Source organism: Trematomus bernacchii, unplaced genomic scaffold (assembly GCF_902827165.1).
Source record: "Trematomus bernacchii unplaced genomic scaffold, fTreBer1.1, whole genome shotgun sequence".
NCBI classification, from domain to species: domain Eukaryota; kingdom Metazoa; phylum Chordata; class Actinopteri; order Perciformes; family Nototheniidae; genus Trematomus; species Trematomus bernacchii.
Genome location: NW_022987840.1, coordinates 4,931,099 through 4,947,780, shown reverse-complemented (window position 1 = coordinate 4,947,780; position 16,682 = coordinate 4,931,099). Strand labels below are relative to the sequence as shown.

Sequence of the window (16,682 nt, the reverse complement as noted above, 5' to 3'; positions counted from 1 at the left end):
GAAAAATACAGTTGAGGATGCCCATTGTATATGATCTGTACCTTTTAATCATAATTACAATATAATTATTCAGCAGATGGTATTACAAATGTAAATGTTCAAATTATTTTGTTTTCTATTGAACACTACTAACTTCAGTGATTCACACTATATATGATAAATAAATATATGAATGATAAACATGTATTTATTACAGCATTGTATACACAGTTCACAGACATCGTTTGACCTGTAGAATCCACGCTGTACAATGTTCTTTCATAACTACTTATATATTTATTTGCTTATCTTTGATAAGCCTGTGTAAGCTTGATCAAACAAGACCACCAAGGTTGATTTATATTGAGAATGTTGATCAACTTTGTTTTTTAAGGTCAAGACTAAGAGTGAATTTCATTGTAACATCAACCAATATGGAGCATTTTTTCCGCATACGCCACCTGCTGAGAAACATAATGAGACTTAAAGCTCTGCAACATCTACTAATGAACCTTGAGGTAAGATTGCGTTGACACAAGCTGTTCAAACTCAAGAATGAATTTTCAATCTAATAAGGAGATGTATTACTTGCCTAGTTCCGAGGTCCAAAATCTATTGTTATGCAATGCTGTCCTTCCTTCTGCCTGCACTGCTCCGTGATTCTGTGGGAGTTCCCATGGGAGAATAATGTGACTCAATGCTTTCAAGCAAAGATAAAGAATGCACATGATAGAAACCCCACGCCATCTGTCTATGAAACTGATAATGTAAAAATAAACCATGGAAAACAACCCATTCAGCAGTGCTCCAATTTGTCAGTCGGAATTTATTTAAAAGAAACACTGAAAGGGTGAAATTCCAGCCACCCTGTTTTTTGGGACGCAACACGGCTCGCCAATTTGTCAGCTACACTCCAAAATAGTTCACAAAAGGGCACGCAGGCCTATAAAACCTCCCACACCGGGAAGAGATCCTGGTGAAAGCAGTATACAGTAGCTCCTGTGCACCCTCCTCCTCCTCCTCCATGACTAAGTGATTTAGCCAGGTCTGGTGCAGGCCGCCTCTCACTAACAATGCCTCCCTACGTTAGTGACAGAGCGGGGAGGGTGGCAGAGAAAGAGAGTAAACCCATTTACAATGCGGCTTACACACGGCCGTCCCCCCACAGACGGCACCCATCCTTGGATTGATGTGTGGTGTGCATAGTTTTTGGGTGCAATTTGGGCACCACAGAGGGAGAAAGAAAGAGAGGGCAAGTCTGTGTATGTCGAAGGCTATACGAGGGGGGTCCAGGGCTCAGGCTGTCTGTTCTCTCGCCCTTTCTTTGAGTCAATAGTGTTCCGGCAGCTGAGGTTCTTTATGGGGGGAACAATCTGGAGGGTCTTGTTAGAGTGCCGAGCAGCTGCTGTTTTCTGGCGAGCTTCTTTCATGGACCACAGGCCTGGAGTCTGCTGATGAATACAGACGCACCCTCCCACCCTTCCTCCTCATCACCCTTCACCCCCTACCTTATCCCATTCCCCATCCTATACCCCATAACCACCCCTCACACTGGAAGCCATCCCGCACAATGCCAGATGAAGAGTGGCACAGAAGAACATAAAGAGAGTGTGGCTCCGGCCCCCGGGGGACCGCCCTTCACCCCGGACAATGCTTTCATGAGGTATGTGAAGATACTTTCTTAAGACAAACACAGACGTTAAAAAGTGTATTAAAATTAAATATATCTTGGACATCTTTACAAGTTGAAATGTGATTTATTTTATTAGATGACATTAAACCATAAGCCTGATTCAGGTTAGATTGGAAGAGGCCGATTACAGCAGAGCCTCTGTCTTTCTCCTGAGTGATATTTACATTAGCAGAGCAGTGAGTTTGCATTTGCTCCCTTTCCATCTTTGATTCAGTTAGTAAGATCAGTAACACACACACACTGCCTCCCTTCTTCATATAGGGCTCAGTTACAACATTACATTCACTAGACTATAACTTAACAGCGTCCCATTCTATTTAAGCAGCTGCTGCAGAAAAAGGACCCTGCTTGCACCCTTCGTCCCTTGCCCAGTTGTCGGTGTGGTGGGTGTAGCAGTAAACCCACGCTGGTTGGCTTTGGGCGGGTGTTGGACTTCACTTTCCGACAAGCTTCTCCTGTTTAGCTGCTGTCTGAAGGCACCAGGTTCCCTGTGGTGTCCAGCTGCATGCATTTACACGTGCAACCAGACACTGGGCACTCTGTATGGTCTCTGTAAAAGACACATTAAGGTCAATAAAAAAAAGTGTAAATACAGAAGATGGCCAAAAGAGTACAGAAGGGCCTGGCAGGTAAGTGTACCTTTCATTCATCCATTTATTTGAATTCTGATATGACCATTTCAAATAATAAATCAGGCAATCTTTTAATTTAGCAGGATCCACACATGGACCTAACATTACAATTACTTTTAAAGTTAGGTGGTAATTTAGAACAGAAGTGATTTTATATCGAATTGCTTTGCCTTCCATAATAGTCACAGAGAGAATACATTATTTTAAAGAGAATGATGAAAGTGCTACACAACCGAAAGAGCAACGACTAGCTTTTATTTATTTTTAATTTTAGTTTACAATTTAAGGGCTAATGGACAAAAGGTACACGGACCATAGCAGGAAACAAGTTCACAATCCTGTCTGAAAAAAGCCACACATCTGCAGCATGTAGAGAGAGCTTACTTGAACCAGCTGAGCATGTGTCCTGCGTGGCCGCCATGACGACAGTTGTGACACCAGGTGAACCAGTTGTTGAACTGAGCGAGTTTGTTTTCCCTTGTCAAGTCCAACCTCTCGTCTGACTTCCCTGTTCCTGCCAGAAAAAAGTCAATATCAACAATCTATAAACTGTACTATCTATGTCAACTTAGTGTTCTGTCTGCTGCCGTCTGGCAGGCGGTACCGCAGCATCCGCACAAAAACCACCAGACTCAGGGACAGTTTTATCCCACAGGCCATAAGACTGCTAAACACCTGAGCTCTGTTAAGTGCCCTGATAAACATTTATGTTGTCATCTTGCAATATACTAATTTATATAAATAGTTATCACCGCAATGAACTGTATTTAATTTAGTCTTAATTTACATTATTTAATTTCATATTCTGTTCTTGTACATATCCCATATTCTATTGACAATAGACTTTTTGCACTACTTTTTATTTTGGTATTTTATTATATATGTTGCATTGTTGGAAGAGCTCAGGTCAGAAGAATTGTTTTGCTATTTCTATACTGTAGCTTTGTGCATATGACAATAAAACCTTTGAATTTGGATTAGTATGAGTAAAAGCAAAGCAATAAAGAAATAGGAACTGGATTGGCCACTGAACGTCCTGCCTCTTAATGCTGAACAAAGTCCACACAATCTGCCCTGCAAATGCTCAGTTAATTATAAACACTTAAGCTGCTTCAAGAGGCCTGCCTGCAAGTATCAACGGAGCATCTGTCCACATAGGTCAGTTTACCTGGGCAGTTAGAGACAGGTGTGCCCATGTTCATGAGGCAGAGGGCACAGCGTGGCAGCGGTTTCCTGCAGCCGGGGCAACTGGTGACTTTTGACTTGGTGGGCGAGCCGCTGACCCCGTACTGGCTGAATCCGCGGCCCTGATGAGGCATCGCCGAGCAGCTGTAGGAAATAGACTTGCCACAGAAGTTGCAGCTCACGAACACCTGTCGCACAAGAACAAACACAAAGGTCGGTTGATAAGGAACGGCGGACACAAAGGTAAAATCAACAAGCACACGCTCACCAGCTGTCTGATTTTCACTTTGAGGTGAGAGGAAGATAAGCATTAGATAATACTGCAATAATCCGAAAATGCTTAACTGTGAATATTGGAATGTCATTCGTGTAGTTAGTAGGTCGTGCTAAGGTTCGCTTTGTACTCATAATCGCACGTAGAAATATTTTGTGCAGTATGTGTACTAACTGGAACAGAGAGAATAACTAAGATTGTTGTGCTAAATAGAACAGGTTTTATGACAAGAATTGGAGAGCAGAGCAGTGGGTGTTACAAGCTTGGCACGACCTGCCTTTGCTGTAATAAACAGTACAAGCGTCCTATTTCATCATGAGGGGAGTAATATCCAAGACAGCAAAAAAACAGGACAGACGGCTTGTGTTTGTCAGGGCCCTATCACATTAAAGTCAAACATGCATTTTCAATCAAATACAAAAATATATTGCTGCATCTTTTGGTAACATTTTTTCTGATATTGTTTATCTTGAAACGGCCCGAAATAGTGAATATTGCTCTGGAAGAGTTTCAAGAGCCAAAGGAATGCTTTAAAAATTCCTTTCAACCTTCATTCACTTTCACTTAAAAGGTAGGTCATTCACTTCAGAAACACTTTTTGTTATATTCCATGGAATGCTCTTAACATCCCGATAGCAATGAATATATGAAGTGCTTTGACAATAAATACATTAAAAATGTTCATCTGTGGAAGCCGTAGTACTGTAAAAAGCACGACCAATCATTTTCACCGGCCCGGCTAAAATAACTGGATGGCCTACCTGCCTGTCAGCCTTCCATCTGTGCACAAACTTATCTCGTGCCCTCATTGGTCATGTGCACGTTCGTGTGTGTTGGAGGAGGGGCTCTGTAAGGAAGTCTGAAGGAAGGGGCAGATTTTTTTCGGCTGCGTACTTTCAAATTCTAGCGCACTCGAGCTGGTTTCTCCATTCTTACCTACCCTGCCTTTAATTATACATTCAACCAGCAATGACATAAAACATAGAGTAGAAGCAAATCCTCACACAATAGAAAGCCTTCTTGGTTGATACATTTCTCTAATGAATGATCCATTTTTTTAATTTGTTGTCAGTGGATTTCATATCAGCCCCACAGTTAATAAATATATTTGTATTATACAATAATAAAGAAATCTTCCCCAGATGTGTGTTACCTGGGCCAGTGGTTTGGAGCTGGGGTCCAGTTTGCCTCTATGGATGTCAAACTCGGCCCGTTTGTGCCAGAATCGCCACGCATCCAACAGGTTGCGGTAGTTTTCGATCCAGCATTGGACTCTGGGGTCTTTCAACACTTCACCTGGGGAACCCTGATGGAAGAAACCTTATATCAGCCTTATTTCACATTCTCACCTCAGTTTACACAAGGCACAGCAAAGTACATCCCTAATACAAATAGACAATGTGTCCTGGGACAAAATAACTTCTAAGTTTACTCTTCCTGCACCCATCCCTCTGGAGGAATGTGTACATGTATGTCAGGTAAATGCAATTCCTAAAAAGGTGCTGGTGGATGCCTTGCACACTGCAGTTTTCTTTTGGAGCAGGTTAGAACAAGAAAGTAAAGCAAACATTGAGTAGTTCTCCAGAAGTTTAAATAAGATATAGACCTGTTCCACCACTCCTTTTATTACGTTTTCTTTATAGAAACAAAGGCAACTCTAATGAGGCTTGCATAACATGTTATTAGTTTTGGCAATTGTGTTTAGAATAACAGCTGTGACCTTTTAGAGGCAAGTTTTAGCATATGCTTTGATTTTTCCAAGGGTGTGATCAGACAAAACCATAGACAGTTTGTGTTTGCCGTTTTGGGTTTAGTTCATTTAAGTTACTAATGATTAAACCATTTATTTGTGGGTCTCTTATTGCCGTGTGATGGGAATGTTCTGTGTGCTTAACCCATAAGAATCAAGTTTGCATGGCAATTAAAAAACTATAATTTAATCTAAAAGAACATCAGTGACAGTTACAGACATCACTAAATGTATTAAAGTAAAGAATCAACCTGTGCAGGGATGATACACTCATTTAAATTTGAGATGGAAGGCAATATACTTAGGCAGCTTATGTAGGAGACTTCTGTCAGTGTTGCTATAGGGGTTATTTCATTTATTTTAAGTGGATTATATTACTAATCTGGAAGGTTTGTAAGATTTCCCCAGGCACAAAACAAGCCTTTTTAGCATCAGTGTGCACCCTTCTCTTCACATGGGGGCATTCATCATTATAAGCTAACACTAAGCAAATGTACATGAACTTCAATTTTAGATTATTATAGTAGTAGCGGGGAGACAGAGGGGAGCAGCACATGCTCATTTATTAATGTGATCATTTTTAGTTGGAGGGCCAATCATACTTTGTGTGAAAAGAGTGTCCTTCTCACAATGATACACTACTTTTCATAACTTCTCTGTGTACCTTCAGCATGCAGAAGCTGGCGGTCTGAACGTCTCCGGTGAGGTCCACGTAGCTCTCCATGAGGTCCACGCCATCTTTGGTCAGACCCGTCAGCAGGATGCCCTCCAGGTTGCCCGCCTCCTTCATCTCATTGGTTAATTTGTCAATGTATCGAGGCAGCTGCAGCCACAAATGTATCAAGTCAGAGAAGAATGCAACATAATCATGCACTTGTAAAGCAAGTCATCAGGAAATTGTGTAAAGGGATGTGACTTTACACAAAATATGCATGATAACAGTGTGGAAATATGTGCTTTGTATTGTTTTACCTGTGCATCGCTGAGGAACATACAGGCAAAGGCTACTCGGTCCCGCACAGCAACACTGCTCTCATACTGAAATAAATCAAATACAAAATATACATTTCTAAATCACAATTGACATAGTACATTGCATTCATGTCTCCATATTGGCACAACAAAAATGCTCTGCTTGTTCATTTAAAATCTCTGCTTTTTGTCAAGGGATTGAAGGCAATTATTACACCCAATTATTCTAAAAGCCAAGATCGTCAAAGTGACTGAGTAAATGTTATCATCCCGGTGGGGTCATCACTTCGGGCCGGGAGAGATCTAAAGAGATAAATAAATGAGACAGCAGCTGGTGGCCAGAATCTGATGTAACTGAAGGAGCGCAAACATACACTCTGTTCTCCAAGGACCGAGTGTATGTTTTTTACTTTTTGCTAGGTGTTTTATGACTCGAAACAAATGTCTTCCTGTACACCGGAGTAGGGATGTCCCGATCACCTTTTTTTGCTCCCGATCCGATTCCGATCATTTGATTTTGACAATCTGCCGATACCGATTATCTTTATGCAATGGATTAAGAGGGAAAAAAAGGAGAAAAGCATTCAAGTTGTCCCTTAAACCCCACATTCTCCACCACAGATAACGGCTGGTCATCCAACGCGATGAATTCAGCTATCTTGGCTGTTATTTTTTTGGTCTTTTCACTGTTCTGGGGCAGTTTCTCTTTCCTTTTAAAAGTCTCTGAAAGTGTCGGTTGTTTCAGTGCCGTTACCTGAGTGGCCGCTGTGTACTCGTCGTGTTGTTGTTGGTGGTGTTTGTATTAGATTGGTCGTGTTGAACGTAGCTCTGTTCTTTCCACCACGCGGAACCTCCGCCTTGCAAACATTGCATCTGGCTGTTACACTGCCTTCGCTTTCAATTTTATAATACTTCCAAACTCCTGACATTTTCTCTGTCCCGACTCCCGAGTCACCAGCTGAACGTAGCCTCTTGTTAGCTTACTGCTACTATTAGACACTGCGCCCTGCCCACTCTGTTGCCAGATTTGAGAGAAATAAGCAACCAGGTCTATGAAAACAAGCCCAAAAGAAGCAACACATACATGATGTTGTGTAATTTTAAACCAAAACTAAGGCCTCAGGATGACTTTAAGACGTGAACATGGTCATTTTTGTTTTGTAACATTAAATGAAATAATTAAAAAAAATTATAAAAAAAGAAAAAAAAATCCCGATCCCCGATTTTTTTCTCCCGATTCCGATCTTTTGAAAATCACGTGATCGGCTCCGATCCCCGATCACGTGATCGGATCGGGACATCTCTACACCGGAGGATTTCCCAATAAAGACGGCTGGAATATTAACAACCTATTCATCACCGTGTTAAGAATATGAAAACTTTTTCATCAAATGGGAACAAAACAGGTACTGTTCTGTGAGAAATGAGTGCCAGCTTTAGCGCTTTTTCTTTTCATTAACTTTCCTGTTTGCAATAGAGCTATGAAATTCCATGACAGTAAGATATTTAATACCAGCACGCCATCATAGGCTCCAGGTTCACTGGTGAGAAAGGCAAACATGACGCAGAGGTAGGGGTTCTTCAGCTGCAGCCTCAGAGAGCTGCACATCTCCCTCCACAGGGAGGACTTCTCGTCCGTGTAGCCGGACAGAGCCATGGCAACCACATTCAGGTTCAGGTCACCTGTGAATAAGTCAGACAGGCAGGTTTATCCACCATGTGCAAAGTCTGTACTGTTTATGCTGGGCTTAGGACGGAAGGAAAGTTTGATTGAGCTTCTGAGACTATTGTTCAAGGTGAGCTAGCTTTGTGGTTCAATTCAAAATAACAATAAGACTTTTATGGTTAGGTCAAATTAATAACAAATACCACTTGTATGTCTGCAAGCCAAGTATATAGCTACAAATGCAGAAGCCAGGTAGCTTAGCTTAGCATAAAGACAAGACAAAAGGTTCAACAGAACGCTTTTTAAAAAATCATTTACCAGCACAATTACCACTCTCTTATTTTTTTACAAATTAGCTTTGTACATATTCAACAAACAAGATATAACATGTTAATAGAGCACAAGAGGGTGTGTTAGTTGGATATTTGTTCAACCCTTGGAACATGTCAGAATAAATGATGACTATATGCTTGTATATGTTTGCAGATGAGAATCAGTTCATTGAGCCAGAGCAGCTGAAAAAAACCCTGACCCTAACAGATGAGATCTCTCCACTGACACTTCTTATCTAATGAGTCACCTCATCAGTCATGTGCAGGAAACCTTCATTAGAACAAACAGCAGAGAAACATTTGACCTACATTGGTGGAATTGTTCTTAGTAAGGCGTGTGTAAACAACAGCCTTCTCTCATTTTCATTAAACCTCAGTGTGAAAAGCACTGCAGGATAAGTGTTGTGTGAAAAACAAGGTTCTCCTGCTGTTACTGTACATTCTTGAAATTCCTCAAGACATTATTTACTGAAAGGCTCTGAAGAAAAACAGGCACTTTATGTTTATCAGGAATTATATATTAACTAGACTCTTGAGTTTTAATTTACTTAGTCGAACTAAGGCAACAAACCTTTATAAATGATGCTTACATAATAATTGTTGAAGCCTGTATATACAAGGTTAAGCATGACACTATAACACATAATAATGCAGAGGCAGACCACTGTAAAGTGTTAAAGAATGGCATTTCAATTAGAGAGAATTTAGGTGGTTTAAAAGTGAAAGGTTATTTACTTCTTTCATTTCCACTACAATTAATCTTTGCCCTATAAAAAGTGAAACTCATACTGTAAGACCAAGCACATAAAAGCGACAACAACTATTCCATAAGTCAGTATATTGATTAAATGCAACAATTCCATAACTGATACACATTTCAAACAATTTTGTCAAATGTGAAAGTGTGTTGTTTTTCTGAGTCTTTCATTATTGTAAATTCAATATTTTGCAGTTTCTGACTGTTGGTTTGATCTAAACAAGACCTTGCACTCTGACTTTGGGATTGGTATTTTTACCTTTTTTTAAAGATTTATAAACAAAATTATAGTTGTTATTGTATCAAAGGTTTTGTCAATTGATTCTGAAGCATAACTCTGCAGATTTATCGATTATGAAATATTATCTTGTTGCGGCACATAAATGAGTTAATATGAATTTATGCACATTTAAAAAGACCCAACATTTTACATTTACATTTTAGTGTGTCAGACAATCTTCCTTCAGTCTTTCCCTGAACCCCTGAACCCCTCCTCCCCCTCCTCTCCCTCCACAGGGCGGCAGCACTCACCCTTCTCGGCGGTGGCTCCCTTGTTGAGGATCTGGATGGCCCGGCGGATGTCCAGGTTGAACAGAGCCACGGCGGCCGCCCGCTCCCACTCCCGCTCCTGCTCCAGGGATCGCAGGAATACCTCCACATCGATGTCGGGACCCCTGCTGATCCAGCCACAGAGCCTCAGGGAGAGGCAGCGCTCCTCGCTGTGGTACCGCGGGACGTCTGACTGCCGCTCTGAGCCGCTCCAGCACCTGCGACCCTCTGTCGTGCCTGGGGGAACCAGGAAGACACAGAACATTCAATGAGTACATTGTCCCAGTTGTGCAAAATACTATTCACTTAAGATAATAACATCTTAACAAAACTTACAAATACTAATAAACCAAGGTCTGATTCTCCAACATTCAACATTTTGTGATTACATTTGTAAGGGGTTCAGAGGACTTACCTGAGGTGGTCTTAACAATGTTCTTGATCCCCGAGTAGACGACGGACTGTTTGTTCCCCTGCAGCTTCAGCTCAATATCCTCTGCACACTGCTTCATATGTGATACTTATATAGGAATTGTAACTGATATTGCAGTTGAAAAAACATAATGACTTAACAACTACTGCAACACTTTATCAAAACAATCAACAGTTGAACTGTGGCTAGAAATCATTAGACCATTTTACTCTCTACCATTATAAAAACAAGTCAAAAACCTACAGTAAGCCTTCATATATCCTACACCATGAAGATTGTCTTCTATAGTTGGTTAAGCACAACTGTTTAACATGTATTGAGCTGTGTTGCTATCAAACCCAGAAGTTCCGAATGCCAGGAGTTTGTCATTGATGTCAAAAAGGATATAAAACAGATCATACCAAAGTGACTTGAGCTGGGGGTCGCTCCCTCCCGCCAGCAGGTGGTTCCTCCACACCTGGACGGTGTCGTGCCCGTAACTGGACTGAGCCCTCTGCCTCATCTTAGTGGCGATGTCTTTCTCAATCACGCTGTCCACTCCTTCAGCTCCGTCCTCCACGCAGTCGTACAGGTGTCTTCCACACGCCCACATGAGCGAGGTGGTGGAGCTCCAGGCCAGCGAGATGCGTTCGAACACGGTGAAGTCAGTCATGACCCGGTTGGCTGCAGAGACCACCACCATGCGGTTTTGAGAGGACGGGTGCCAGGCGAAGCTGCCTATCTGGCTTTCATAGGGCTGCACGCTTCGCTCGATGATGGTGGGCTCCGTCTCATCGCCGATGGGTGTAGGAGTGTGCTGCATGTCGTACAGGCGGATGATGTTGCTGTCACGAGTCAAAGTGGCCAGTAAGCCATTACGGGTTGGACACCAGGCCACCTGAAACAAGAATGGAAAGCATGGTTAAACGTCAACTTAAAGGGGACCTATCATGCAAAATGCACTTTTGTACGTCTTTTATACATGAATATGTGTCCCTGGTGTTCCAGGGAACTCACCAAGTGTCAGAAAACACAACTCTCTCTATTTTCCTCCATACCCAAATCTCTAAAAAAGGGGCTGCAACGGATCTGATACAGACTGATCCAGATTTGAACACTTCTATGACGTCACAGAAGTGGCGCTACGGCTATTGGGCCAACTCTCCACCTATCAGGGGAATGTGGGGTTGGGCCACGGCCACGGCCATTGCCGCTCGAAAGCGCTGGAGACGCTGTAGTACATATGCCAGGCCTGTAAGTGGCGCTGTAATCTGCCACAAAAGCAGCGAAGAAGACTTCCCGCCCATAGTTACCATGGTTACCCTTCTGTTTATTCTCCGCTGTGGCTTTTTTTCTCCCTCCCCGAGGCAAGCGTTTGCTCCTGCTGCTTTAATTCAATGCAATCCCTCCCCGTCGAGGCAAGCACTGTAATTCTCTCCGGTTAGTCCACCAGCAGATGACAAACACCCACCTCTCCGCCTCTTCCAAGGAACGAGGGGACCGTGCGGCAGAGTTTCAGTTAGGATTTCTTTCGCCGGTCAAGATGTCCGTTAAAGTTTAAATCTTCTGGACAAAATTAGAAAAGTGCCGGTCAAAGGTCTTCTTTGTTATTTATTGAGCTTTAAAACAAATGAATAACGACTCTATATAATAAAACACGGAGGAAGGAGATCTCTTTTTCTCCCCCTCTTCTGACAGCCCAGCAGCTGATCAGAGCACGGCTCCCCTCTCCTGCAGGGGGGCGTGGTCAGCAGAATCAGATCCGTAGACAGCAAACAACACATAGAGCGAAATGAGGCATGGCTATAATGCATGATCTGTTTGGTATTTTGAAAACAGAAACGTATAAATATACCTTATATAGGTATGGCCCTACAATATATCATTTAAATATAGCATGATAGGTCCACTTTAAGTGACTTTAAATTGTACTGATCTTTAATATTTTAATGAACTACTTGCGGGGTAAATCACAAGTTTTATCACAATACAATATCTGCTCAAATCAAAAGGCCTGCCATGAACAATTTTGATTATATTCAAATCAGGAGCCGGCTATTGACATGAGACAATATAACATCCAAATTCAAAACCCAAGTTACATTGTACATTTAACTTTACATTTTTCAACCAACCAAAAAAACAGAAGTGCCATGGGAGTTTCAAAATAAGTTGATGATATGTATAAATGTTTTCACTTTGCTTCATGACATTGGAACGTTAATCATTGAAATAATACATTGATCCAGATTGATAAATTGTTACATCCCTAAAAACTACATCCTGAGAATCAAATGAAATCCATAAGACACAATTCTTTAATTAATTTAACTACACCAAGTTCAAACATTTTGCTCATGTCTTCAGGATCAAACTGCATCCTACCTTAGTGAGAGGCTTAGGCTGCTCAGAGAGCGTGAGCACGGGCTTCTCAAACTTCCTCAGATCCCAGATGGCAACCTGGCCCTCGTAGAAGGAGGCCACACGGTCATGGAAGTGCGGGTCGACTGTTACCCCCTGGATGGCCTTAGTGTTGACAAACGTTTTCTGGCTCGTGTTTCTCAGGTCGAATATTGCCAGGTTCCGGTGCATGCCAGCCAACAGCAGCTTTGGGTCACGAAGCAGCCAGCAGAGGGAGAGGCAAGCATCGTTCTGACCTAACTCATACAATGGTTTGGTCACCACTGAGCTCGAGTCCAAATCCACAGATGAGAGACGAATCTTCTCAGAGGATACACTGGCCTCTGGGGAGTACTTACTGCTAATGTCCCAAATGAGGACAGAGAAGTCTGCTCTGTGCTTGTCCAACCCAGCAGCCAGTAAGTTGCTGTCCACAGGGTTCCAGGCTAAAGTGTTGCATTGACGGGCGTGCTTGGGTACAAACTCTTTCCCAACAAGCTCTTTACATGTGGAGTTGTGGCTCTGACCCAAGCTGGTGAGCACCACTCTGCCGTTAGCTTGGCCCACAGCGAGCAAACACTCAGGCTCATGCTTTGGGTACCAGGCCACACATTTCATGTACGGGGTGTCAGAATTAATGGCGAGTAAAGTAGCAGCAGTTTCTTCAGAGAGAGGGAGAGTGCCAGCCTTGGTCTCTGAGCTTCCCACAGGTCCAATACGGTACAGTCCCAGCTCAGAGTCACAGATGACATATCGGTCCGGGTGGTGGGGAGACCACAGGATGTCCGGCTTGGAGCCACTCATGATTCAGAAGCAGCTAGAGGGCTCCCAAGGAAATCTGCCTTCTACAACCTGGAGATTGGAGAGATTGACAAAAAGTTTAGCACATGGGTCATTCCATAACAACTTGCAAGTTCATGTCATGGATTTGATATTGTGATCCTCATCAATTGCCAATTTTCTACTGAATTGGGTTGAAGTTAGAATTGAAAAAAAAAGATATGCTAAATTATTATCATATTTTGATATCCGTGTTAGATCAAATACATACAAATCATTATAAATATTAGAAAAGCAATACCTTCACAACTTTTTTCTTTGAGATCAGAAGTTATTTGGTCCTGTATAAAATTGTTATGTCACATATCTTACTATATATATAGCTTTAGAGCTGACACACCCACTTTCAAAGATATTTTAACTGTATATTATGCCAATAAGGATTACTTCAATTTCCTTTCTCTTTTTTTTTATGGAAAAGTGTCCTTTGTTATTTGTTGTACTTCTCCCTGGCTGATTTATTACATTCAGAAGTAAGGTAGATATTTGGACTATGTTGACTTTAAAGTTTTCTATCTTTTTCATCTCATGGGCAAATAATAGTGACATTTCACACCTCGCCTTATGGATGGGTGCAGTAGGCTACAGGGCACTGAGAAATAACATAGAGATGTTACAGTAACGTTGACGTGTAAGTTAACTGCTCATGTAAATCTGAATTACTGCGGTCGATTCAAAAAAGTTAGAAAAACCATGCTAACTAACTAGTTAGCGACGTATTGGTTTAAGGTAAATACGCCACTTGAAGATAACGATGTAGTTAATTTTCGCGAATGTGTTACAATAGTTAAGACCAAAGTCTAAAGTGTGTTGACATGCTAACTCAACTAAGCTAACGCTAATGCTAACGATTGAAGGGCGAGCTAAACATGGCAGTTTAACCAGCAACCGAAAACATTTGCTAACTCTTTGTAACATTAACAATATTGCGTTACTTACGGAGAGTCTTTAAATGAGCGGAGGATTTGCGATTTATCATGCACATGTCTTACAGGGACACTTCTTTTGGAGCCCCTCTGGATGTTGTTGTGTGTTACACCAAAACATATCCGTCTGATAGAAATGTCACATTCCCAAAGTTCCGGGTAAACGAGGTTACGCCTGCAGTTCACCACCAGAAGGCGCCGTAACCAAAGTATAAATACACAGAAAGGAGAGCCTCATTCAAAACCCATCGTGTCATTAGAACATGTATGATAATGGATTAACATTTAGCAGATATTTAAAAAATATTTTTTCCAGAAAGTAGTCAGACTAGGCCTACGTGCATAACTTACAAATAGGGTGTATAGCTGTAGGCCTAGTTAACATAGGATTCATGGGCTACTGCATCTGGCTTTAGCATGAAGTCGTCAGTGGAAAAGGAAAATATTTTCATGTGGGACCTTTATGCACAGCATCCAAACAGTCTCCATGCGCAACAGCCCAAAACACAAAGCAGAACCTGTATTTAACTATTTACCCATCCAAGTATTTCTAAAAGTGACACAGATAGCCTGTCGATGAGAATAAGAAGCAGTAATTGCCTGACAAAAACTCAGTAAGTCTTCTTTTATATTTGTACAGTGCCTCTGTACTATTGTAAGGTGCCTAATGTTCACAACTTGCTGTAGGTTGACATTATCTTAGAGTTGAAAAATGTAAATAGTGTGTTTACATTATTCTAATATAATTCAAACAATATATGTATTAAAATAACACAGGCCATTTGCATTCCTGCAGGAGGTTATTGTGAACTCATGGCGTCAGTGAATAACCACAGAGTCAGTCAAAAATGAAGTCCTTTCGGTCAGTAGTCATGAGCTCTAAACTAGCTCTGAAATGTTGGAGTGGCCCCAGAGCCCCCGGCCACACAGACACACACCAGCTCATCTGCTGGTCCTCACTTTGTCCCAGCCCGGTTTACTGGACATTATTTTGCAGCGAAATGCCACCCATAGGACAGCTAACTGGATTACAAGCTCTGACTGCAGCTAAATGAGATTCTAGGTAAAACAACTATTTTTTGCATGACTAAAACAGTATGCACCCTTAATGTGTGTACAAGTAGTTTCACGTTACAGTTTGAATAACAGCTCTAATGTATGTTTTACAGCTTGGACAAGTCAAATAGGCTCATGTTAGCCAAACTTTAACATTTAAAGATGCTTATTTACCATGAACTGAATAACTTTGTAGATTATTTAGGGTTGCAGCATTTGAGATTTGTGTAGATCAGTATTTGCACATAATAGTCTGGCTTTGAATATTTTCTCTAATTTTAGGTTTATTTAACTCAGTTTATGAGCAGTAGAATTTGAACAATTAACCAATAACTTCACAGCATGTATGGTTAGAAGGATGCACGATTGTAACATATCAAACAGGTGCATTTTGCTACTGCTATAATTAGCTTTGTTTAAGCACTTTATCACTTAGTGTTACTTTGTTTTTTTAGCTAGAATGAAAATGTTGCTAAGGGGAAACGTGAGGAGTGGATTGGGGATTTGCCTTCTGTTGTTGGCTCTCTCACACGAGGCCACAGGACAGAGAAGAAGGAAAGGACGCAGGAACAACAACAGACTGCGTGACGATGGAGGAAATGGTAATTATTTATATGATGTATACAATTTTGGTGGTGAAGGTCGGTCAATAGATCCTGATGTTGTAAAAGAGAAAGTTAGTAGGATCAGACATTCAACATCCACAGCTCAAGATACACAGCTTAAAGGTCCCCTATTATACTGTTTTTCATCAATATATTATAGGTCTCAGATATATACAAACATGTCTCTGAAGTGTTTGGCTCGAAATACCAAACAGATCATGCATTGCAGCATCCCATAATCCCCTCTGTTTCAGCCCTGTTTCAAAAGTGCTGATTCTTTGTCGGTTACTTTATAAGGAGCCACTCCCCACGCCCCTCTGAGAGATATCTGGTTAAAAAGAACACAATTGGTGCTCTAGGAGGAGATTCATGTGATAAGGTTGGTTATGGGCTAATGGTTATACAAGCCAAAACATTGTTATGGCATCATAAAGTGGCCAACATCTGATTAGCTCATTTTCAGACAGTTTTTTATATAAATGGATCAGGACAAAAAGTGAGCGAGGTTTTTTCCTGAAACGTTCAGAATCTCTTTACACATAGTCCCACATGTTTATGTATAAAAGACATGAAAAAGTGGATTTTGCATAATAGGTGACCCTTAAATCATAAATAGGAAGATTTTGTCTGGATGGCATATGTTGAGAATCACAA

The 16,682-nt window shown here is 41.4% G+C and overlaps 1 protein-coding gene across 2 annotated transcripts; it reads right to left on the bottom strand.

Annotated features, from left to right (window-relative positions):
• Positions 1-1,716: 1,716 nt before the first annotated feature.
• mios (missing oocyte, meiosis regulator, homolog (Drosophila)) lies at positions 1,717-14,540 on the bottom strand. 2 transcript variants are annotated; one of them, XM_034112702.1, is made up of 12 exons: positions 14,381-14,540; positions 12,587-13,453; positions 10,610-11,099; positions 10,205-10,303; positions 9,772-10,026; positions 7,999-8,168; positions 6,486-6,551; positions 6,178-6,336; positions 4,917-5,069; positions 3,473-3,677; positions 2,689-2,818; positions 1,717-2,222 (listed from the first exon to the last, which is right to left on the bottom strand). In XM_034112702.1, the coding sequence occupies exons 2-12, from the start codon at positions 13,403-13,405 to the stop codon at positions 2,132-2,134; spliced, it is 2,637 nt and encodes an 878-aa protein (XP_033968593.1). In that variant the 5' UTR covers positions 13,406-13,453; positions 14,381-14,540; the 3' UTR covers positions 1,717-2,131. The 2 variants fall into 2 exon arrangements, with proteins under 2 accessions (XP_033968593.1, XP_033968594.1); XM_034112703.1 differs by having other exon boundaries at positions 2,689-2,812.
• Positions 14,541-16,682: the final 2,142 nt, after the last annotated feature.